Source organism: Hydra viridissima, unplaced genomic scaffold (genome assembly GCF_058129835.1).
Source record: "Hydra viridissima isolate aposymbiotic clone 2 unplaced genomic scaffold, HvirCarnegie_v1 scaffold_11, whole genome shotgun sequence".
NCBI classification, from domain to species: Eukaryota; Metazoa; Cnidaria; class Hydrozoa; order Anthoathecata; family Hydridae; genus Hydra; species Hydra viridissima.
The window spans coordinates 2147037-2171342 of NW_028324310.1; the positions used below are offsets into that span (position 1 = coordinate 2147037).

General features: G+C 28.4%; 1 protein-coding gene and 2 pseudogenes across 5 annotated transcripts; 2 read left to right on the plus strand and 1 right to left on the minus strand.

The window, feature by feature from the left end:
• Nucleotides 1-7306: 7306 nt before the first annotated feature.
• On the plus strand, nt 7307-11460 carry LOC149881666 (sterile alpha motif domain-containing protein 9-like; annotated as a pseudogene). The gene is made up of 4 exons (XR_016444738.1): nt 7307-7977; nt 8191-8999; nt 9104-11233; nt 11306-11460. The product of XR_016444738.1 is annotated as a sterile alpha motif domain-containing protein 9-like (transcript).
• A 650-nt stretch (nt 11461-12110) lies between these two features.
• Nucleotides 12111-13046, plus strand: LOC149881667 (uncharacterized; annotated as a pseudogene). The gene is made up of 3 exons (XR_016444739.1): nt 12111-12181; nt 12387-12484; nt 12906-13046. The product of XR_016444739.1 is annotated as an uncharacterized LOC149881667 (transcript).
• A 5405-nt stretch (nt 13047-18451) lies between these two features.
• LOC145191561 (uncharacterized) lies at nt 18452-23950 on the minus strand. Of its 3 annotated transcripts, none has more exons than XM_090067371.1 (7): nt 23828-23950; nt 20959-21171; nt 20748-20833; nt 20462-20573; nt 19281-20035; nt 19120-19198; nt 18452-18684 (listed from the first exon to the last, which is right to left on the minus strand). In XM_090067371.1, exons 2-7 carry the CDS (start codon nt 20981-20983, stop codon nt 18500-18502), a joined length of 1242 nt encoding a protein of 413 aa, XP_089923497.1. In that variant the 5' UTR covers nt 20984-21171; nt 23828-23950; the 3' UTR covers nt 18452-18499. The 3 variants fall into 3 exon arrangements, with proteins under 3 accessions (XP_089923497.1, XP_089923495.1, XP_089923496.1); XM_090067369.1 differs by lacking the exon at nt 23828-23950 and adding an exon at nt 23569-23821; XM_090067370.1 differs by lacking the exon at nt 23828-23950 and adding an exon at nt 23569-23821 and having other exon boundaries at nt 18471-18684; nt 19291-20035.
• Nucleotides 23951-24306: the final 356 nt, after the last annotated feature.

Sequence of the window (24306 nt, forward strand, 5' to 3'; positions counted from 1 at the left end):
GTATCATACCATTGGAAACTCAGTGTAATTATTTAAAACAACAATATATAAACTGTTTACTCTGTCACTTTCTTACTTACTTTTTACCTTACAGATTTACCCAGATGCAACGTTTAAAAGTATTGACAAAATACGTGGTCGCAAAATAAATTTGTACATAAAAATACAGTAAAAATTTAGTATGAGATTTTTACTGAGCAAAAAAAAAGTGGGAATAAAAATCTCGTAATTTACCGGTACCGATAAAGTCTTAATGATGCTTAAAAAAAAAAGCTTTTTTTTTTCGTTTTGAAAAGTGGCGATGGAATTTTCATAGTTAGAATTTCTTACTCATTAAGATTCGAGTAATAAAAGCAATAACATTTTTTATTATTTTTTCAAACCTTTTTTTCTGAGGATTTTATTAAGATGATATGAGCTTTATAAAAAATGCAAAACACAAGAGTTAAAGAATATTTTTTGACTGAAAATATCAGATGGAAATGCAAAGTGTGCACAGAACAAAAATAACAATTCTTGCCAGAAATATTTCTCATCTCAAAAGTCATTTGCATTCGAAACAAAAAGATATTGCTATAGAACTAACGGAAAGGAGAAGAGTTCGAAATAACAACCATAATGAGGTTAACGGTGAAAAAAAATGCTATTTTCGTTTCGCGTAAAAAAGTTAAATTTGGCTTCGATATAAACGATACCGTAAGATCGATTCTGATGAGAAATCATAAAATCGATTCTGATGAAAAACTTACCTATGACAGTCGCTGATGTCATGGGGAAGAATGAAATGATTGGAAAGGCTCTTCACGATTTAGGTGTGACATGGAATCGCCAGAAAGCAAAAGAATTTATTCTTAAAGCTGCTGACCAAATTTATGAAATTATTGCAAAGGATATAGAAACTGTATATCCATCATTAATGTTTGACTCAGCGTCTCGTCTCAATACAAATGTTTTTTCTGCAAGTATTCGGTATACAAAAGGTGGAAAATTTCGCGATCGAACTTTGGGAATGCTCACTCAGCACGGACGGCAACTTGGAGCGGTTTAGCTGATCAGCTAATCACTCTGATTGCGAATGTAGGGAAAGGGGCAGATGATATTTACTCAACTTGTTCGTATCAAGGTAAAAACATGATCAATTCCTCTGATGTTATCAGAGAAATGCAAAATCAAATGATCGTTTGTAATGAATTTGTTGAGGAAGCACAACAGTTTAATTTGAAGATTTCGATCTGCTTGACCGAGTCAATTTTGAAGATGAAGTTGAAAATTCTGAAGATACAGACGATGCGATCGAAAGGCTATCACATCCTCAAGAACAAGAGAGAAAACTAAACGTGTTAAAAAATAATATTGGCGCAATCTGTACCAAAAAGTTTTATGAAGCGTATGTTTGCCAATTAGCTGCAAAAGACGTAACAGAGCCGTTTGAAGCTGAAAATTTATTAGAAATACACGAGCGCCGAAATATGACGCAATTTTTGCTGATCTCATGGAAACCACGCAAAGATATTGCTCCGAGATGGAGTAGTACTTATATTATGGTATAAGACATGTTTGAAAAACTCGCGATATGTGAACAAATCGGGACTAATCGAAATAACCGCGAGCTAAGATTAAATAATGAATCCTGGAAATTTATTGAGGAATACGCAAGAACATTTTAGCGATATTTTATGCAATGAAGGATTTTCAAAGATCCTACTATACCATGTTGGACTTCTTTTTGCAATGGATGAGAATAGATATTATATAGATATATGAGAATGAATCTCTTCCTTAAATTCCATTTAATCTTTTTTATTCATTGAATGATAAATAGGGGAGACCGGGGCTAGTTGGCTACAGTTTCAGTTTTTGAGCTCTGCGCATTTTTGAGTGAACTTTTTTGAGGATATCAAACTGCACTTCAAAAGAATATGAATTTGGCAAGCATGTTCAAGTGTCGAACAATGAAAAAAAAAAAATAATTGCTGGCCCAAAAAGGGCCTCCATAAAAGAAAAAAGTATGTGCCAACTTACCCCGGGCCGGGGTAAGTTGGCACATTCTTTTTTCTTATATGGAGGCCCTTTTTTATGAAAACTCTTGATGATTTTTCATATTTTTTATGAAAACTCTTGATGATTTTTATCTAACAATAATTTTTGACATTAACTTTTATTGCCATTAAATCCATCGAATAGACAATCCTTCTATAAAAATAGCATCAGCATTTTTTGTAACATTTTTAGAACTTACAGGCCTGTCTACTTTTCTTTGCAATTTCTCATGTCTATAGATCTGTAGCGTTATATAACTTAAGTGAATTTACGGCTAATGCGAAAAGTTGTTAGTTGGCACATGTTGCCAACTAGCCCCGCGATCATTGTGCCAACTAACCCCAAAAGCTTTTGCTCACAAAATGGCTTATAAATCCCCAAAAACGCGAAATATTGAGAAACACAAAATGTGACTGGTTAGAGTGAACCATACAACACCTACATCTTTTCGAGTTTACTTGTAGCTAATGCTGTTGCTTTTTAAAATTGGAAAAGTAATTGCTGTTGGAAAGTTCCAAATTGAAAAAAAAATTGCTGTTGGAAAGTTCCAAAGTTAAACACAGTGTGTCAACTTACCCCTGTAGCCAACTAGATCCGGTCTCCCCTACATAAGATTGTGTATAAAATAAAAGGTGCTGGATTAATACTTAAAAACCTTGTTTCTCATTGGAAAATGAAAAATAAATATCAAGCACTCTTCAAAATGCAATATACGGGAATGAGATCATAGTGTTAAGCAAATTGTTTTATTGCAAAAGTAAGAAATGATAATATTAAATACTAATTAATCTTCTTTTTTTACCAATAATTGATCACTTTAAATAATTAATTGTGTTATATCTCACTATAAGGTTTTGCTAAATTTCATTCTTTAATCCAGCTGAATGTAAAATAATTTTTAGAAAATACTTTGGAAAACTTTTGAAAGTTAACAAAGGCATATGCAAGGTTATGTAAAGCACATGGTGGATCAGACTAATGGTAGAGCCAGTAAACCTAACTTTAATGCAGTGTAAAAGACAATCTTTAACTGTATTTTGTTTTAGTAGGAAAATATTTTACTACATTATGTTTATCTACAAATTTTTATTTCCTAAGCTCAAGTAAGTTATTATCTGCTGATTTGTTAGAGTAAAAGGTTAGGATGTAGCCAATGCTTGGGGTAATGAAAAGTGAAAAAATAAAAACATCAGGATAAGTATACACCAGGGTCGACCTTAAGCCTTTTTGTATAATAGGCGAGTGGCTAATGTTTAAATTAGGATAATCTACTACGCTTTTCTTATTCAATAAAAACAATGACGGGTTTGAAAACTATATACTTAACGTCAAATTCTTAATGCGAGGTGAAAACACGTCAAACGCGTTTAAACAAAAATAACAAGAAAAAAAAACGAAATTTTCTCACATCTACCTAAAATCACCCGAGCATTGCTAATTTCCAAACATGCGAAACGTGAATCTTTGAAAATTGAAGAGCTCATAAACCCAAATATATATATATTAACTAAATGTCTAACTTCCCAAAATTCCCTAAGAAAAAGTGAAGCATGTTTTTAAAGTTTTTAATGCCGGTAGCCGTTTTATTTAAACTGGCAATAATTCATTTTTATAATGCTTTGATTTATCATTGCGTCATTTCATGCTGTCAAAACTAACCAGGGGTCACTACTATAAAATAATTATTATTCAGTTTTATAGTATATAAATAATTATTATTATATCAGTTTTATAGCACTATAAATAATTATTATTCAGTTTTATAGTACTATAAATAATTATTATTCAATTTTATAGTAGTGACCCCAGGGGTCCCTACTATAAAACTCATTCCGATCGGAATTCACGACCATTTCATCTGAAACCCGCTGAAATAAGCGGATTGTTACTATAAACATATTTTTTCGGAATTTCCGCTAATTTCAGCGTAAAAAACCAATTAAAATTTACGCAATCTTTGTGTAGCGGAAATCGTAAATCCGAAAGTTTGAGCTAGCTTTTTTTTAAACACTTTCTTGTTTTGAAAACAAAAACAGAAATCAAACTCAATCTCTAACATTTCTCATTGACAAAATTAGAATAATATGTTCTACATTTCATTTTTCACTGTCTACCTCGATAACAGATAATCAACAGTGGGTAAGAAATTTAAAATATGAATTTGGGCACGAATAAGTTTCTTACTTTTTTCAGACCAAACTCTATTTTCATATGAATTTCTCCACAAATATCAAACACCAAGTTAATCATTAAATATTATTTGCAAAAATAGAGACTATTAAGATTAGTGTCACTAATAATGAAAGAAACTGCTTTGCCAATTACAAATACTTTTACCTAGATTTCTTTATATTGCAGTAGAACACACTGAATTTGAATATAAAAACTCAGAAACTATTTCTAGAATAGTTGTACTATATTCTATAGAACTATTTGAGTCTAATGTCAAAAACAATCTCATCCAGTGGTATTAGCTTTTGACTCCCCATACTACTTTTGTTAGAATCTATCTACTTCTTTGTAGTCACTTGTTTGATGTTGTCCCAGAAGTCCTACATAGTTAAATAATACATTTTAAGTTTGTAACATTTTACAACATTGATTACATCCTATATTATGATATTGCATTATTGCAGTATTTTGCACCGTCTAGGAACCATTTACACCTTGGGCAATAGGTCACTTTTGCTATATTAAAATATTGTCAGGTAACTAAAACTGATGCCTGGCAATTTTTATTTTAGTAAAAATGAAACAAAATTTCCAAATTACAAAATGTGTAAATGGCATCTAGGGATCAACATAGACAGGTGATACTAAAGCAATACTTTTTATAAAGTAAAATTATCAAGAATGTGATAACCACTGACTTTCTCTAAATAATTAAAAAGAGAATTAAATTTTTCAGGAGACAACAAAAAAAGTTTTCGATTGGTCAGAGCAAGCTTGATTATTACTTTAATTTCTCCTAAAAAAAAATTTTAAATAAATGGAATCGAATTGTTCAATTTTAGTTTCCTATAACAACTTTTAGGATGTTTTTTGATGCTTTATAAAGGTATTTATTGTTATTTATAGTGTAGTAGAAGTGGCGAAGGCTTCCTTTTAAGGGCTTATAATAAGTTGCATTTAGGACCAATACATTTTGTCTGGTCAAAATTGATCCTGCTTCTAACAAACCAAACTTACATCTAATGTGAATAAAACTTGGTAATCTAATTTTAAACTAGGTTTAGAATACTTTTAGAAATGTAAGAAATTATTACATGTCTTAGGTAGTAGATGTTTGGAATGGGGAGTCCATTTGCAACTGCTTTAGAATAGATAGCCTCAGATGCCCAGGTTTTTTTCAAGATTGGTAACCTTTGGTGTTTTTGAGCCATCTGTGACTTTTCACCAAATCTTCTCATTTAAACATTTTTTAATTATTTAATCCAGTCTGCCGAATTTTTGTGACAAACTCAATGACACTCGAGCTATGTAGGCGTCTTTTTTCTGTCCCATTGGATAAAAATCATTAAAGCACATTAAATATAATGCACTAAGTGTGAGAATAGTTTTATGTATAGGGTCGACACAAACAGGCAACAATAACAATAAAGAATAACTTTGATGTAATGTGATGAAAATTATTTAACATGAAAATTATTTAACATGATAATAATTTCACTACTTTAAAATTATTATTTAATTGTAGCTGTGTGCCTGTCTTTGTTATGCCTTAGAAAAATTTTTTTTTTAATTAGAAGTTCTATGATATATAATTATTGCCTTTGTGGTATGTCTATAACATAGGAAAATTACAGTGAAAAAATTACTTATAACTATTTAATGGTTTTAATCGTTTAATAAAACATTGATTATCTGGCCTTGTAAATTGATAAAGAACGTCTTAAAACTCCTAAAACATATGAACGTAGGACTGTGGTAATTTCATAGAAAGATTCTTAATTGGAAATAAGTAGGGGAACATGGGGCAAGATGACGAACGTTTTGAAAAGCACTTATATCTTATTCAATAACTGTTCCAATAAGTAAAACTTTATCAAAAAGTGGAAAAAAAATTATTATGCGTCATATATGTACAAAAAAAACCCATATAAAAATTAAAAATAGCCTGGAAAAAACTCATTAACCAAAGTTACCTCAAATTATCATCTTGCCCCGTATGCGGGGCAAGATGGCGGCTTTAAAAAAAGTAAATTCCATTATACCATTACCTTCTCAAATAACACGATACCATAAATTCTAGTTAATAAGATATGTAATACAAACGGTTATGTAATTTTTTCAACAATTAAACTATATATTTATATAGGGCTGTGCAAAAAAAAGTCTACTAATTAGTTCATAGCATATTCCAACACAACAATATAAAGCAAATGTCAAACAAAACATTTCAATGCATAATAAAGCAATGTATTAATGATTAAGCTACACAAAAATTATTACACTACAGGTTTATGGTAAAACATGTACTTTGGCGAAAGGACAAACGAGTCATCTTGCCCCGTTCATCTTGCCTCTAGGCACTTAATCTTTAAAATGACTCAGAACTCTACATAAATAAGTTATCATAGCTTAATACTACTTGTATGGCTTCCAAATTGAACAAACTGAATGAGAAATTCTTGCTTACCTTTGGCTGGTGATGTAATGATGAAATAAATCAAATACAAGTGGATAAATTTTTTTTCCCTTAATATAGGAAAAACCTTTTTAATAATTATCTTTGATTCCGAAAATAATATTTATAAAAAAAAGCATAAATAAATCTAGTAGATGTAATCTACTTCCTTCTTCGCTACAGTCAGATTTCATATTTAGTTGAGTTTTGAAGATAACAATATAATTTCATCTTACCCCATTTCGTCATCTTACCCCATGTTCCCCTATAATGTATATTTAAGATAAGGATATTGAATTTACTTACATTTCTTTTATGAAATTTGTTTTTCTTGTGGCATTTAGTTGAAATTTTGCACAACTGTCCATAATATAAACAAAACAAAATGTAAAAGAACAATGGATTAACTAGATAATATCTTTTTGTTTTTTTTAAGAACCCGCTAATATTTTCCTCGGAAATGTTTATAGTAGAGGCTATTTGGGATTATAGGGTTTACGCCTATTTTGTCGAATCCGATGAAATTCATCGGGTTTACGATTTTTTAAGTTCCGATCGGAATGAGTTTTATAGTAGTGACCCCAGGCTGGCAAAAAAAATTGCTTTCATTGCGAAATCACGAGCTAGATAATTGTTTATTTTGATTGGTTAAATATTGAACAAAAGTTACCGCATTCTTTTTTATTATAAAGTATTATTTCAATTAAACTTTTAAACCATATCTCGGTATGAGGAATACAAGCGACTGGTGTCAATTAGAGGTTAAAACATAGGCTTTAAAATCAATGTAAAGTGCTCTAATCTGAAGTTCAAAGCATAACAAATCTCTAATATTCGTCATGATAAAATGGAGCAGAAAATTCATATCAAAGTTTTGAGAGAAGCGAAAATGTTTATAAAGGACGATCTGTCATTTGATTTGACCTTAGTTACAAAGGATTTTCTATTGGAAAAGGTAACACTAGCAAAAAAATATTTAAAAAGTGTGCGAAATGCTACATTGGAGTTAGAAGAAATAAACAGCGAGGAGTTTGAATCTACACACAAAAACGATTCTGATTGGATGAGAAAAACTCTTTCTCAATTTATAATGAACTCACAGTACAAGTTAAAAAATTTTGAAACTTCTGAGAAAGAAAAGACGAATATACAAGCTAGCTCTAACAAAGATAAAGAAATTAGACAAGAGCCAAGAATATTTGGTAAAACACTTACTGGAAAAAAGTATAAAGTTGGATCCATACTGCCATGTGAAAATAGTGGATGGAATCTGGATATTCCTATAAGAGAATTTAAGTCGTTTGCTTTAGGTAATATCTTTCTGAACTTTTATTTTGTATATCTAAAGTGTTTTTACCAACACTTGTTTTGGCAATTTAAATATGCTAATTTAAATGTGTTAGATTATAAAATTCAAAATTCACTGATAAAAATTTTTTCCATTTTGATTTATGCATTTAGTTTCCACTTGTCTAATACAATTTACCAAATTGATAAATATTGAAATCTTAATTATTTTTTAGATGCTTCAATATCTATTGAGAAAAAGGAATCATCATTTATTGATAAATTAGGAAAATTTGCAGGAGCATGCATGAATGCTAGAATTAATGGAACTATATATTTTGGAGTTGCAGATGAAAAGGGTGACAGAACTCATAAGCATGGGGAGATTATTGGCATGAACATAGAATACAGCGAAGCTGTTCAATATGAAGAGTGGATTGAGAAACATTTCAAAGGCAAAGATCCACAATGCCTGAAAACATGTTCTTCTAAAGAAAAAGCTGCTTTTTCTGCTTGTATAAGTCACCTTCATGTGATTCAGTTAGATGATTCAACTCGTGTTGTTCTAGAAATTGATATAAATCCCTCTTTCAATATCACTAAGTATCTTAATTTTAAAGTAAATTTTCCAAATGACCCTAAAAAAGGCATTTATTATTTCAGAAATGCTTCATCAAGCTATAAAATTACAGGGAAAAAAGAGATCGAAGAATTTTTTAAAGTAAAATTACAGCAATCAATTCAACTGAGACAAGAGTTAGAAAATGATAGAAAAGAAATACCTTCTGATAATAACATTATGCTGCTACGGTTATTGTGTAAGGGAGAACCTAGAATATTTGATAAGAAGTATCATTACTTCTGATGATCAATAGTATCTGTCAGAAGCCTTGTTGTAAAATGAAAGGCATCAAAGATTTAGACTGGATATCAGGTATTGAGTGGAGAGCTATCTTTGACTTTAATCCAAATTCAGAGGAAAACGGTGTTTTGAAATTACTCAACGATTGTAAAGATGTCCTTGATAAGCCTTCAGTAATAACAAGTAATTTTATGCTAGTTTTTTTGTTGTATGAATGTTACACATTTGTATATATTTATGCTTTTAATGGTGTTAAAATGTTTTGCTTGATAAGTCTTTTCTTTTAGTGGAGCAAGTTGAAAGTTTATTTGATGTGGATCTTAATGGACATAGTTTCTTAAAAAGTTACAGACAGATCTGTCACATAACTTGTTGCAAGAAAAAAGTAAATTCCCAATATTTGTTCACTGATTGGAAGGGTCATATCTTACCAAACTTGAGAAAGATTTTTGATGTTTTAACAGGGCCAAGGCGAGTTCCAATTCCAAATGATATTGCAATTATTGTGCTAGGCTGTTCAAATGAAAAAGAGAAAGAGTTTTTAGCTTTTTTGACAGAAATCAGTATGAAGTATGACATTTTAAAGCAGTTCAGTTTTCTTTCTCAAAATAAATTGCATTTAAAAGCAATCACAGACTCTATTATTGAAGCTTATGACATTGAGTCAGAGACAAGAAAGATACCTGCATTATTGAAGCAAAACTCATTTTGGCTTCAGTGGAATTTAATTGATTCATTTGTCAAACAAAATATTTTAGATATTACAATTAAAAATTGTATTCAGACAATTAGTGGTATACCAATTCCAGTCAAACCTAAAATAGTTAAAAATTTTGAAAGGAATGGAATCTTTTTATTGGCATCAAATGAAGGCCAAAAGTTTAGAAAGTTGCCCTCTGTTGAAATTAAAGATTTGTATAATAATACAATGAAGGATTTCCTCAGAGGGAAAGATCCATCTTGGGAGTTATACTATTTTGTGTATAATAAGTTGGATATTGGTAAAGTTGTTCCAGAAGCTTTAATTGAAAGAGATATGGTTAAAGATATTCAAAAGAAAATTGAAGTGTTGAAAAGTTCTGAAGAAAAATCCATTGAACTTGTAGGCATCGGACATTTACCTGGGACTGGAGCATCAACAATTGCCATGAATGTACTTTGGCTCCTGAAGGATAAGTTCAGGTGTGTAAAAATTGATGGTAAATGCTTAGAGGCTGCAAATTTTGAAAATCTCTCTTTACATTTGCTGGAGCTGAGATCTTTTGGTGAAGATAAAAAATTAGTCCGAGGAGAGGAAACTTTAGAATGTCTACCACTACTGATACTAATTGATGAAACTGATCATGAAACTGCTAAAGATTTTCAAAGGAAAATTCAAAATGAAATAATAAAAAAAAAAATAAAATTCCGTAAAACGTTAGGTATTATACTTTTTGTTCATAACAATAAACTTGAACAATCAAGTTTATATAACAATTTTAATTTGTCAGAAAAGTTTGAAGCTTGCGACAGAGAAAAGTTCTCAAAAAAACTTGAAGAATTTGAGTCTGAACAGTTTCAGCCCTACCAGTTGCAGCTAGAAGATATGATTGGTTTCCTAATTATGATGAGCAAATATCTGGACTTGCCTATTAGACAACTAAAACTTGGGAATGGAACAATACCTGTCAAAGAGGAGGATCCTTTTAAAGGATCCATTGAAATACCAAATCAGTACATTATTAGAGAAAATGAATTGATTGTGTAAACTTTTGGAGATGCTGATCAAAATGATTATTCTAAACGCGTTATTTTAACACCAACTAATGTTGATTCATTATCAATCAATGTCTGCCGGGTGAGGTCAAAATTTATTTAAGTGCTGATCAAATTGATACTGATGACCTTAATGAAAGAAATAACTTTCCTGTTGAGTTATTGTAATTTTTTTTTTTTTGTAATTTTTTTTTTAAAAATATATATTGTATATTTGGTTTGTTTTTGTCTTTTTTAATTAAAATTTTATTTGCTTTTCACCAATTTAACTTAAATATAGTTAAATTGATTCATTACCTAACCATCATAATATGATGCTACATTCTATTGTTAAAAATAATTAATTGGTAGTTTAATTTATTGAACTCACTGCTTTTAAAATTTCCTATAAGACAATATGTTTAGCTACATAAATGCAATTTATTTATATCTCAATTTTATTCTTTATCTTTAATGTTTATAGTTTGGCTCCTTGAAGCAAAAATTTTTTTGCTTTTTAATTAAAATATTTTAAATCTATTGTAATGTCTTTTAAATTAAACTAAAGTTTACTAGAAGCCAACATGAAATAATGTCATAAAACAACACCGACAAGCTACATCATCAATTTAGCAGTTTAATCATTAAATCAGCAGTTTAAGTCTAACAACAGGTTAAAGCAGGTAAATTGTTTTCCAGTTTTTTTTTGTTTTTGTTTTTTTCTGTCTACTTATCTGTTACAATTTTTATCTTAGGTTTATCATTTGACGCATTAATGCAGTATCAAAGTTTACATATTTTTTAAAATTTGTTATACACATTTTTGATTGTAAATTAACTTTTTTTTGTTTGAAACGTATTTGTACTCAATTGCTTAGTTATTTTAAATAAATTTATTTAGTTGTGTGCATTTAACGTTTTAAAGACAATTTCCTTTTTTAAAGAAACATGTATCAAGGGGATACCAAAAAATTAATAACTCATGTATAATTTACGTTCGCTTTATATTTATCTTATTAGTTAAAGCTCATGTTATAAAAAATATAACAAGAATTGAGCTTTACTTTTTCGTCAATTTAAAGCATGATGAAGTGTTATTATTTTGTGTCAGTAACTAAAAACGTATTGTGTTGAACATTAGTAATGTCGAGGAAAATATCGTATTATTATAAATGCCTTACACTGATATGACCTATATCAGTTGTAAATTACTCAAATAATGTTAAATAATTGATAAATTATTTTACCTCTGCATACTTTTTATTTTAATTTTACAGATGGTTTAGTTTTCTCAATTTAAAGGCGTTTCTCTAAAAGGGCATAGTTAAGGTTTCGCAACTTTAAATAGTGGAAAACAGCCACTATAAATTAAGTAACAGACCGACCATAACCCGTATCACGGGTTGCTTTTTGCTAGTATTTTAGAAAAAACAATTGTTGACGGGGATATTCAATATAGTACTTTTGTATGCTTGAATATAATTATTTACTCGTTTATGTTACTGTCGTTTTTTTTTTAAAATTATCTTAAATTGTTTTTCATATTATTATCTTTATTTGTTTTAGGTAGAACAGTTATCATCAGTTGGCGGTAAAAATCCAGCTAATGCAATAAAAAATATTTTACTAGCGTAAGTTACCAGCATAAGTTTTTTTTGACGCAAATTCTAATACATATTTTTCAGAAGATAGATCATCGTTTTCTTTTGTTTTTATGTAAAAAAAAAATTTTTATAAGAAAAATTCAAAATAGGATAAATATTTATCCTGTTTTGAATTTTTCTAAGATATAAAGTTTCTAAGCACTGCTATTAAAATATATTTTTGCATATTTAGACTGACAACAGACAATGTTTTGTCAGAATGCAGCATGAATGGTTTAAAGAAAAAGAAAATATTTAAAGAGCTTGTAAATCTATGTAATGCAATCACCGGTATCAATCTTAGCTTATTATTGTATTCAATTAACTTATTATTGTATTCAATTAACTTATTATTGTATTCAATTAACTTATTATTGTATTCAATTAACTTATTATTGTATTCAATTAACTTATTATTGTATTCAATTAACTTATTATTGTATTCAATTAACTTATTATTGTATTCAATTAACTTATTATTGTATTCAATTAACTTATTATTGTATTCAATTAACTTATTATTGTATTCAATTAACTTATTATTGTATTCAATTAACTTATTGTATTCAATTAACTTATTATTGTATTCAATTAACTTATTATTGTATTCAATTAACTTATTATTGTATTCAATTAACTTATCTTTAAAAATTTTTTTTTTTTTTTGATGCACTCATTTTGTTGATGAATTTTTTCTTATTCTATTTAATAGATGCTGTTTTAAAGTCTTATAAAAACGTGACAAAAGCAGAAGCAATGCAACTTATTGGGACAATAATAAAACATTCTTCCGAACAGAAAGAGAAAATCCTCTAATACTAATTGACAATGATTATATTCTAATATAATTAAATGTTGTATTTTTTAAATTTATAATCTTTTATAAATTTGTAATTCTTTATGTCTCTCTATGACTAGATAGAATCATATTAAATTCGATTGCTATATGCAATTTGTTAAATAAAGGGCTTGGAAAAATAACAAAGACTTTTTAAGACTTTCTCAAGAGAAAGTCTTTACGTCTATACATCTTTACATAGATTCTTAGAGTTTATGTAAAGGTGATAAGTAATCTTAGTCTGTACATCTATTAATAGATGTACAGACTCTAAGATTACTTATCATCTAATAGATGTACAGACGTAAAAAGACGTCTATAGGACGTCTGAAAAAGACGTCCCCAAAACTTTCACCTGAGACCGAATAAGGACGTCTTATAGACGTCCTTAGGACGTCATTTTGCCCGCTGGGAAGCGCTTTTTAAACTTCAAACCGTACAATCTTGTCTGGATGTGTTCAAAATTCTTGTTTTTTACATCAGAACACTTTATGGTTGTAGAAAAACTGGTTTTATTGAGAACTTTGATGAAGAAGATGAATGTGGTTTTGTTGTTGATTATACATCAATGAAACATTAGGAATGATACTGTGTTTTGTTGGTTTGTTAATAAATGTTTTAAAAGTTATGTACATTTCATTTGATAAGTAATGCAAGATTTTTTTTTTTTTCAAAGATTTCATCTGTACTGTCTTCTGCTCCTCACAAAGCCAAATTTACAGCTTTTCCAACTCCACCATCTTCTTTTATTCCTTCCTCTTCAAAAGTCACTCAATCGTCACAAAGTTTCAGAGTACCAGCACGATCTCGGTCAAGATCCTCTGTGACCAACAGATAATTTCACTCAGTTTCATCACATTCAACTCTGCATGATTATGCAGTACAGTGGGATGTTACATTATTTCATGTTCAGGACACCTCAACCTCTAGCTTACAGCTTATCTTAAGTTTTTCCTCTCGAAACTGCATTAAAAAAAATTGTTTTGACAAAAGCAGTTTATTTTCAATGTGATTGAGCTTGAAAACTGCCATAATGAATTAGATAACCTCTATTCAATATTTTTCAATTTATTCTAATATAAAAAAAAGCTGTTCTCATTTATTTGGGAGAGATATTCATTTGAAATTTGAAAACTCAATAAAAAAATTCATTCAATTGAGACTGAGAAACATTTTAAAAGGTTAGCTAATGCAATATTTCAGTTTGTAAAACTTTTACTGCAGAAAGAGGAACTGAAAAATAGTTAAGTTTGTTTACTTACTTTAATTGTTTATTTTCTTTAAAGATGCTGTGAAAATACCATTTCCTGGTATGAAAGAATCTAACATGAGAGTCTGTAATGGTTAAGCTGAAGAATGCACCACATCGAAGAGATGGTACAAAAAGAAGATAAAAGTTTTACTTTAATCAGCTGTCTCAAGTTGTAAGAGTTATAATTGGCAACTATTTTAGACTGAGAAGTAACTAAAATGTCACCTAATGCAATAAATAATTTATTATGTATTTGCATTCATTGGTATAGACTGAGAAGTGAATACCTCAGTGAAGAAAAATTTATTTTTATTTTTATAATTAGGAGTAGTAAAAATATTTTCGGACGTCCACAGCCAATTAAAAACTTACCACAAAAATTACCACAGCCAATTGAAAACTCACGTACATTAAGAAATTAAAGACTCACGCGGATGAAAAAGTTCAAATGTCACACATGCACCAGATCGTTAGAAATACAGCCCTTCCTCACATAAATGTTATCCCTAAAAACCTTTATTTCCTCCTATACCAGGTTCAACAATTTTATATGTTTAATTTACTAATACTATTAATAACGCTAACAACAATATTTTTTTGCTTTGCGTTGAATTACTACCCGGTGGGTTTCTAGCCTAATAATCCAACTCCTCGCCTTGTATCAATAGTCACTCTAAAAAATTAGATACTTCCTCAGTCTAATTTTTGCCAAGCTTTTAAATTTTTAGCCCAGAGTCTCTATTCCTTTTAAAGTTGTCATTCCTAGTTGGATAAAGTTTCTCAGTGTGTTCCTAGCCTAATTCTATTAGTTCTAAAACTTCAAGAAAATTTATTTTTTATAAAATTGACATTTTTAATCGGAATGAGTTTCTGCTTGGTGTTATTCTGATCAAATTTTTCATTTCTTCATCTTTTAGTTCTAGCCTAGTGCAGTGGCGTATCTAGGGTAGGGCAGGCAGGGCACGTGCCATGGGCGCCAGCCTGAAAGGGGCGGAAAAGAGGCTTGGTTGCGATACAATAAGTGAGAATTATATAAAATAAATTAAGAAATAATATATCATATAAAATAAATATATTACATAAAATAAAGTTTGTGTCATCATTTATTAAAAAATTGTAATCAAGCACTTTATGTGGGGGAAGAGGGGCGCGAGATCGGTGTTTGCCCCAGGCGCTCTTTACCCTAGGTACGCCACTGGCCTAGTGTCAATATTCGTTTTTTATAAAATTGTCATTTCTAATTTGATTAAGTTTCCGCTTGGTTTATTTCTAGCCTAATTCTCTTAGTTCTAGCCTAGTGTCAATATTCGTTTTTTTGTGAATGTGACATTTCTAAGTTTCTAATCAGTGTGATTCTGGTTCAACTCTTCAATCTTTAATCTAGTCTCAATATTTGTTTTAAAGTTTTTGTCTAAATCTAACCTAATGTTATTATTTCTAATTGGAATAATTTTCTGCTTGGTGTAATTCCAATCCAATTCTTCCGTTTCTAGCCTAGTCTCAATATTAGGTTTCAAGTTTTCTTACCTTGTGTCAATATTCGTTTCCAAAATTGGCATTTCTAACAGGATAGTTTCTGCTCGGATTATTTCCAGCCTAATTCTCTTAGTTCAAGCTGAGTGTCAATATTCATTTAACTTATGTTACCTAATACCTAAGCTTGTATGCTTATTGTGAACGCTGAAGTAACCGATATAAAAAAACTAAAACTCAATTGCTCGCAAAAGAAATTAAAATTTGAGTTGCAGTTTTAACTGAATTATGTGTTAATGCTAGCGATTAGTGGACGACTAGATATGTAGAAAGGAAGAAAGAAAAACGTTTGTGCTTTGTTCCAAATACAAGTGTAGTAGTTAAGGTGACCTCGTCAAGGTCATGATATTGTCACCATGGTGTTTAGAAGAGACTATAGCGCCAAGTCCCATATCCTACACCATCATTTTGGTCCACTACTATGCTAAAACGAGCACATGCTCAAATTTGTAAAACACAAATATTTTGAAATAAGTCTAATAAATAACTAATACAAAACACTCCGCAAGGGTTTTAAACTTTGGAGGGGATAGTGGAGATCCATTAAATGGTGTAAAGCGCGGAAATCTTTACTCTTCTCCATTTTAACAGCTATTACTTAAGTTTTACAAATTGGTGTAATAAAAAAAAGCTTCAAAATAGAAAATGACGAAATACTTCTAGTGTATAAGCACAATAATTTTTAACAGTACACAATAATTTAGAGAACTGTCAAAAAAAATAATAAAAAAATAAAAGAGTGAAAAGAAGTATACTCCAATGTGGCGCTTTAAAAAGAAAAAAAAAATAACAGAGAAAAGTTTTCTTCAGTTACTAAAAACTTCGTCACTTTCTCAGTAGTCGAGTGGCGTGACAGATTCAAAATGAACCGTATTAAACATTCGAATAATTTTTTTACAGCTTCTTAATATGCAAAGATCGTTTTTTTTTTTTTTTTTTTTTTTGAAATTTTCAAATACAATTTATTTACCATAAGGAATACGCCTAAGAGTCTCTATACAGCGTCTTAAAAAAAGCACCTAAGAAGTCTTTACCCAGCGTCCACTCAGAACTGGTTATGCCACTGGTTATAACTACAGTACACATTTGACCGATACTGTTGATACGGTAAGTTTTCATGTCAAAGATGTATTTTTTTCAACATTTGAACAGTAAATCAACCAACAATTTTAGTTTTCAAATCGACATTTTATGTGAGAAAATTAATCTTTTGTGGTATTTTAATAGTGTTCAAAAGCAAGCATGTAGTTTACATTTAAATTGTAGCAAATATTGATTACGAGTTTGCGTAAGCGTAGGTAGTACATTTTTAAAAACTGAATTGAGCTGAGAATAAAATCAGTCTAAGTATATTTGATTTCGACAGCGCCAGATGAATTACACGAGATGAAAGTAACTCGCTTATGAAAACATAAACTGAGACAAAACGAGAATCACTTAAAAAAACGGAAAGTTTCAATTTTTTTTTTGACAAATATTTGTTTTATTTTTTGTAAAACTTTATATATTAACTTAAAAAATTCCATAATTTATATTAATATAAACTTCAAAGCTTCTTAAAAATAACAGTTTTTCGCCTAAGACATAAAATTGTATTAAAATGTTCACGGTACATAGGAACTAAGACTTTGCAACCCCTAGAAGGTTCTTTTGGAGTTTCATCTGAAAACATTTATTTCAAAAATGTAAAACAGTTTTTTTCATTGGGAGCCTGGGTAGAAATAGGTTTTTAAGAGAGTGCCCAAAATTTTATTGCTCAAGACAGGTAACTAAGAGCCTGGAGCACACTCATATTTCTGGTATACTGATACTAGATACGAATGATGATGACTTGTAAAAAATTTGTATAATTGGATGACTTAGAGTATGTAGAATATGTAGAGTATGTAGGGTATGTAGAATATGATTCATAGAAGCTCTCTCCAATTTTCTTAGTGTTATATTAAACTAGATCATAATTTATCGACAGATTTCAGATTTTATCGAAAAAATATTTTCATTTAAAAGTTGAATTTTTAAAGATATTTCAGGGGGTAATTGGGGGCAAATTTAAGCTTTCCATGGTTTCCATGGCTATAAAATTAAAAGGAAGAATTTTTTTGATGAAATTTGAAACCTTTCCATGAAGTTTGATCTATTATAAGATATAGCAAAAAAAAAATTTTATGAGATATAGTTCTAGGAAGGGGATAATTAGGGGTCACGGCAGGTTGGGTTAGCTCCAATTACCCTAATCTTTTGCAAGTTATCCTCATTTGAAGTAACAATACAGTAAAAATTTGAGTATGCCCCATGCCTCTTAGTTACCTATCTTGAGCGAAATTCCAAAGAATTCCCAAAAAATATGTGACTTCTCTTCAGACACCTAGGGAAAAAAATTGTTCTTTACATTTTTGGAAATAGGAAATGTATTCTAATGACAATCAAAAAAAAAAACAAAAAAAAACTTATCTGGGGATGTCTTGAAAGGTCTTAAAGCATGTTCCTATATACCATGTGTAAATATATAATGCCTTATCAATGAAATAAATCTCATAAGAATATCTACATACGAATATTATGAATATATATATACATATATATACATATATATATATATATATATATATATATATATATATATATATATATATATATATATATATATATATATATATGGAATTATTATTATCTTTGTAAACTCTTAAAGGTCATCGGCCGTTTCTTCTGTAACTATTCGATGAGGTAACCCTAAACCTCTTTGGCGAGAACGCTTTCTCCAATAAACAAATAAAGTCAGTAAACTTAGCAACAATATAAAGATGACAACTGCTATTGCAATTCCTACTTTCATCCCAGAATTTTTCAACTTTGTAACTTGTATCAGACCTGGAATAAATCATGAAAATGATTTGGTAAGTTCTGACAATGGCCGGTTTTTATGGGGAAAATGCAAAGGGTGGGGCCGGTTTTTTATGCGCAGGGTGGGGAAAAAAAGGTTTCCCAACAAAAAAAAAAGTCTCAGAAACAAACTTAAAAAAACAACAAAAGTTTAAACAGGAAAAGTTCCTATATATAAAACAGGAGGAAAACATTTTGCAATGTGGATGAGCCAAAAGAAAGCTCAATAATTGTCTACAAACTTTTATTTTAACAAATATTTGAAGTAAAGAAAACACCACTCAGATGATTTTTTTAAATTATACTTTTTTTTGGGAACCCTTTCCACACCCTGTGCTAAAAGATCAATGGCTATTTTAATGATAATAAATAGAGAAAAATGAACTTTTACTAAACAACCAACTTTTGAAAAAGAAAACTTACAACCATCTTTTGTTTTAACTTGGAACTCTGTATAAAGCAAAGGAATGCCATCATAAGAGTTTGGAAAGTGACGTAGTATCTAATAGATAAAAAGTAAGGAATTTGAAAGCAGCTCAGAGATAAAGATAAGAACGAAATTTTCACAGAAATGAAACACACACCATGACATACAAGGAAGCAGGCTCTTCTATTACAAGTAAACTTATGTTTCCTCCATCTAAATATAAGTAACCATCATTTGTTGATATCTGTTGCTCAAACAATGGTAGACCAATGTGAAATGGTATAGCATAACCTTTGTCATGCATTTCATGATGATGGTCAGCTCTCAATACAACATCTTCACGAAACGGAAATATTTGGTCACCATAGATTTCAGAACTAGTAACATACATATTTAGAAAAACCTGTGAAAGACCACTACATCGATCAAGGGTAACATTCATAAATGCTGTTACCTGCTGGTTATTCCCCAAAATCCATGTATTTTGGCAAATATGTTTGAGATTTGTAGCATAAGTACATTTTGTTAGAGGACAATTCTTAGATAATCCTGTGTTAAAATAACCATCAATTAAAGTTATACGAGTACTATTTATGCAAACAAAATTTAATGTGGTGTTATAAACTTCTACATCATGATCATTCATATGAAAATGCAAGCCACATCCATCCTGAGATAAAGTCAAAAGGGTATCAGTTTTATCTTGAGTAAATGATTGCATAAATATCTCTTCTTTCTCATGAAAGAATATTAGAACAGTGATTGAGTATGGAACTGTACAAGAGTCAAATAAAAGCAAGTAGAGCCCATTCTTTGGTTGTGGTCTGCCAACTAATGAATTTTTTATAAAACACGCATATGCATAATCGCCAACTTTATGCGTATCATAACAAATGTTCTTTGGTAAGAAGTCTAATAAAAATAAATTTTAAAAAGTACATAACCAAAAAACAGACGATACAAACCAAAAAAACTCTTTATAAAACAACCACAAACCAAACAACAAAATCAACAGATAACCAAAAAACTTACAGGAGACAAACAATTTGAAGACTACAGGAAAAGACCTACAGTTATACACTTTTTCTACTTTTGAGAAAAAATGGAATTTAGTGTTTGAAGACTTTAGTAGTCTTTAAATTTAAACATTTTAAAACACCTTGATAGTACTTGAAGCCTGAATAGTGTTTTTGTTTATTTGTTTGGATATCATCAGAAGTAATAGGTAAGCACCAGTACATGAAAAAGTTGCAAATATTAAAATTTGTGAAACTGTAGTCTTCAATTATATAAGTCTAAGTTATCAATTAATAAGTTAAAATAGTAAAAATCATATACCCCGTGAGAAGACATCTAAAGGGCACATATAATTGAAAAATGGAAAATCAGCTTCAAATATAATCTTCTCAGATCCATTACCCATTTCAGTAAAATGAGAAACTGAAAAAACCTGTAAAAAGAACAAAAAAAAACAAAAAACAAATAAATAAAAAAAAAGATAATTTAAGATAATTTATGTATTTTGACTTTTCATCTACAATTTAAGTGTTTCATAAACTACGAAATACTATGCATGCTGTTCCTGATATTAGTAATAAGTACCAAAAATATACCCTATACATACTTTTGCATTTAAATAACGTTGGTGAAAAACATGGCTACTATTTGCATCAACTTTCCAGTCCCATTGTACTGAAACCTTAGTAGATTCTGTAAAATAAACATTAATTATTAATTTTTAAAAGATTCCTTGTGTAAAATGTCAAATACAAAAAAGTTTAATTAGGCATTTTTAAAAAAAATTTTTTATTGTACGTGAATAAAAAAACATCTACCGAGCTCATAATATTCTTTGTGCATAAGTAATTTTGAAGAAGAGAACGTCTGATTTTTTTGATTGAATATTGAAAATGCTAGCGGGTTGGAATTTTCATGACTTAAACATGGACTAACAGACAGTAAAAATGTAATGCCGCCCTGCTGACAGACAGCATTGAATGTTGTAATTTTTCTACACAAATCTTCAGCCAATACACTTGAAATAAAAACTGTAAGAGTAAAAAATAAGACATAAATAAACAAAAACCTCTTGAAGAGTATATTTGTAATTGATATATACTAATCTGTAGATTTATCTATATACAACAAATAAAATAATTTGCATAATGCATTTATTTATTTACAAAAAAAAATTATTTTCTTCCTTTTATTTTCAATATTTTAGGATTTTAAAAACCATGCAAACAAAGATTTACTGAAAAACTCTGTAATAACAATAACAACAACAACAATGATGATAATGACGATGATGATGATAATGATGATGTTGATGATGATGATGATGATGATAACAATAAAAAAAAAAGATAATAATAATAATAATAATAATGATAATAATAATAATAATAATAATAATAATAATAATAATAATAATAATAATAATAATAATAATAATAATAATAATAATAATAATAATAATAATAATAATAATAACAATAATAATAATAATAATAACAATAATAATAATAACAATAATAATAATAACAATAATAATAACAATAATAATAACAATAATAATAACAATAATAATAACAATAAAAATAACAATAATAATAACAATAATAATAACAATAATAATAACAATAATAATAACAATAATAATAACAACAACAACAACAACAACAACAACAATAATAATAATAATAACAATAATAATAATAATAATAATAATAATAATAATAATAATAATAATAATAATAATAATAATAATAATAATAATAATAACAATAATAATAATAATAATAATAATAATAATAATAATAAAAATAGCAATAATAATAATAGTAATAATAATAATAATAATAATAATAATAATAATAATAATAATAATAATAATAATAATAATAATAATAATAGTAATAATAATAATACCACTAATAATAGTAACAATAATATTAACAATAATAGTAATACTTATCACAATCATAATAATAATAATAATAATAATAATAATAATAATAATAATAATAATAATAATAATAATAATAATAGTAATAATAATAATACCACTAATAATAGTAACAATAATATTAACAATAATAGTAATACTTATCACAATCATAATAATAATAATAGTCACAATAATATGATACTAATCATGATAGTAATCATAATAATAATCATAGTAATAATCAGAATGATAATAATAATAGTGATAATATACATACATACATACATACATACATACATACATACATACATACATACATACATACATACATACATACATACATACATACATACATACATGTAAGTGTGTATGTATGTATGTATGTATGTATGTATGTATGTATGTATGTATGTATGTATGTATGTATGTATGTATGTATGTATGTATGTATGTATGTATATATATAGCATACATATATGTATATATAAGCATTATTTTCAAAATAATATTACTTGTTTTATAAAAAATTGATATACAAAAATTAACATAGATAAATACAGTAATTAAATAACATGAAGGCAGCGAAATAAAAAGTAAAGCAAAAATACAGGTATTTAAATAATAATAATAATTATAATAAAAAAGGTAGATAAATACAGTAGACAAATACAGTGATATGCATACAGTAGTTAAGGTAGTTAAATCAAACAAATAGCATTTGAAAAGTTTGGCTTATACTTAAATGTTTGTTTAAATTCTTCATTTTCTTGAAACTTATTTGTTTTAGAATTAATTAAAAATATATTTACTAAGTACATTTACAAAGAATAAGACGAAGACTGTATTTATCACATCATTTTAACAAATTTTTTTTTTAACAGAAGTTAACAAAGTTTTTGTAAGAACAATTACTCAGTGGCTTAATTGTTCAGACTAATTTGATAGCCAGGCATTTGAATGTAGTGTACTAATGAGAATCAACAAATCTGTTACATAGGATTTAGAAAGTACAAATAACTTTTTTTTCTTTTATTTTAGAGAAAGGATCGTTATGTACTCCTTAGATTAATATCAACTTCTTTTTTCCTTTTTTTTTTTTTTTTTCATATTAATTTTATATTTTAAGGTAAAATGCAAATAATCTTCAGATATTCTACCCTTACTAACTTTATACTTTTCTGTAAAATGCAAATAATTTTAAGATATTTTACCCATATTAATTTTATATTCTTCTGCAAAATGCAAATAATGCTAAGATATTTTATCCATATTAATTTTATATTTTTATGCAAAATGCAAATAGTGTTAAGATAAAATTCATCCATGTTAAAGTAATCCATTTGTTTTGCTTTTTTCTTAAATGATATTAAATCCTTATAGTAAGAATTATGTATTTTTGATAACCAGGTACGTAAGCTTTATATATACCTTAACCCAACAACACTATATAAACATATATTTGATTTGTTATCAACTGAAACAAACGTTTACTTGCCACTAAAAATATAAAGTAGAAGCTTCATCGATATTTATTGTTTTGATTGATAGGCTCTATGTTCATAATATATTTCTTTATTATTTCCACTCCTATTAAAGTGAAAACTTTTTCGGACGAGTGAGGAATTATAATTCTACACAATTGAATGGGTTATTATTTTTCTTAGTGATAATATAAATCTTTAAATGCAAACAATTACTAGCCAAATAGTAAAGTCATTATAAGCATGGTTTCCATGATTAAATGCATTTCTTACGTTTGGATAAATGAATGAGAAAAAAATCGTTTCGTCATAATTCAGCTCAAGTCATAATTCGTCATTCCGTTATTTTTGATAATATCGTCATAGTTCAATGTCATAATTCAGAGCCATACTTCAGTGCCAATTGATTTTATAAATCGTTGTACCAAATAGTCTGGAAACACGGGTCGTCACTTGCCGATTTTATCATTTTACTTGACTTTTCTTCAGTGGCCCGACAGAGAGTACATCAATCTTTCGGAAACGAATATTTCTAAGATAAATTATCTTGAAGAGGATGAATCTGATGATTTTTGTGTCTAAAATAAGTTGTTTTAAAGACATCATTCTAACTTATTTTTAGTAATAAATTTACTCATTTTAATTGACGGAAGTTCTGAACATTTTTATTCTGCATTTTACAAGATTTTTGCGAATCACCAAACTCTTTTAAAAATCTAAATCATAGCAATACACGTGACTTAAATTTTGAA

Coding starts and splice junctions, on each gene's coding strand:
- LOC145191561 (XM_090067369.1), bottom strand. CDS start 23,596: ATGAAGCTTCTACTTTATATTTTTAGTG. Junction 20,574..20,747: donor AACGTTATTTAAATGCAAAA/GTATGTATAGGG, acceptor TTCTTTTTACAG/GTTTTTTCAGTTTCTCATTT. Junction 20,036..20,461: donor TTTAGATGTCTTCTCACGGG/GTATATGATTTT, acceptor TATTTTTATTAG/ACTTCTTACCAAAGAACATT.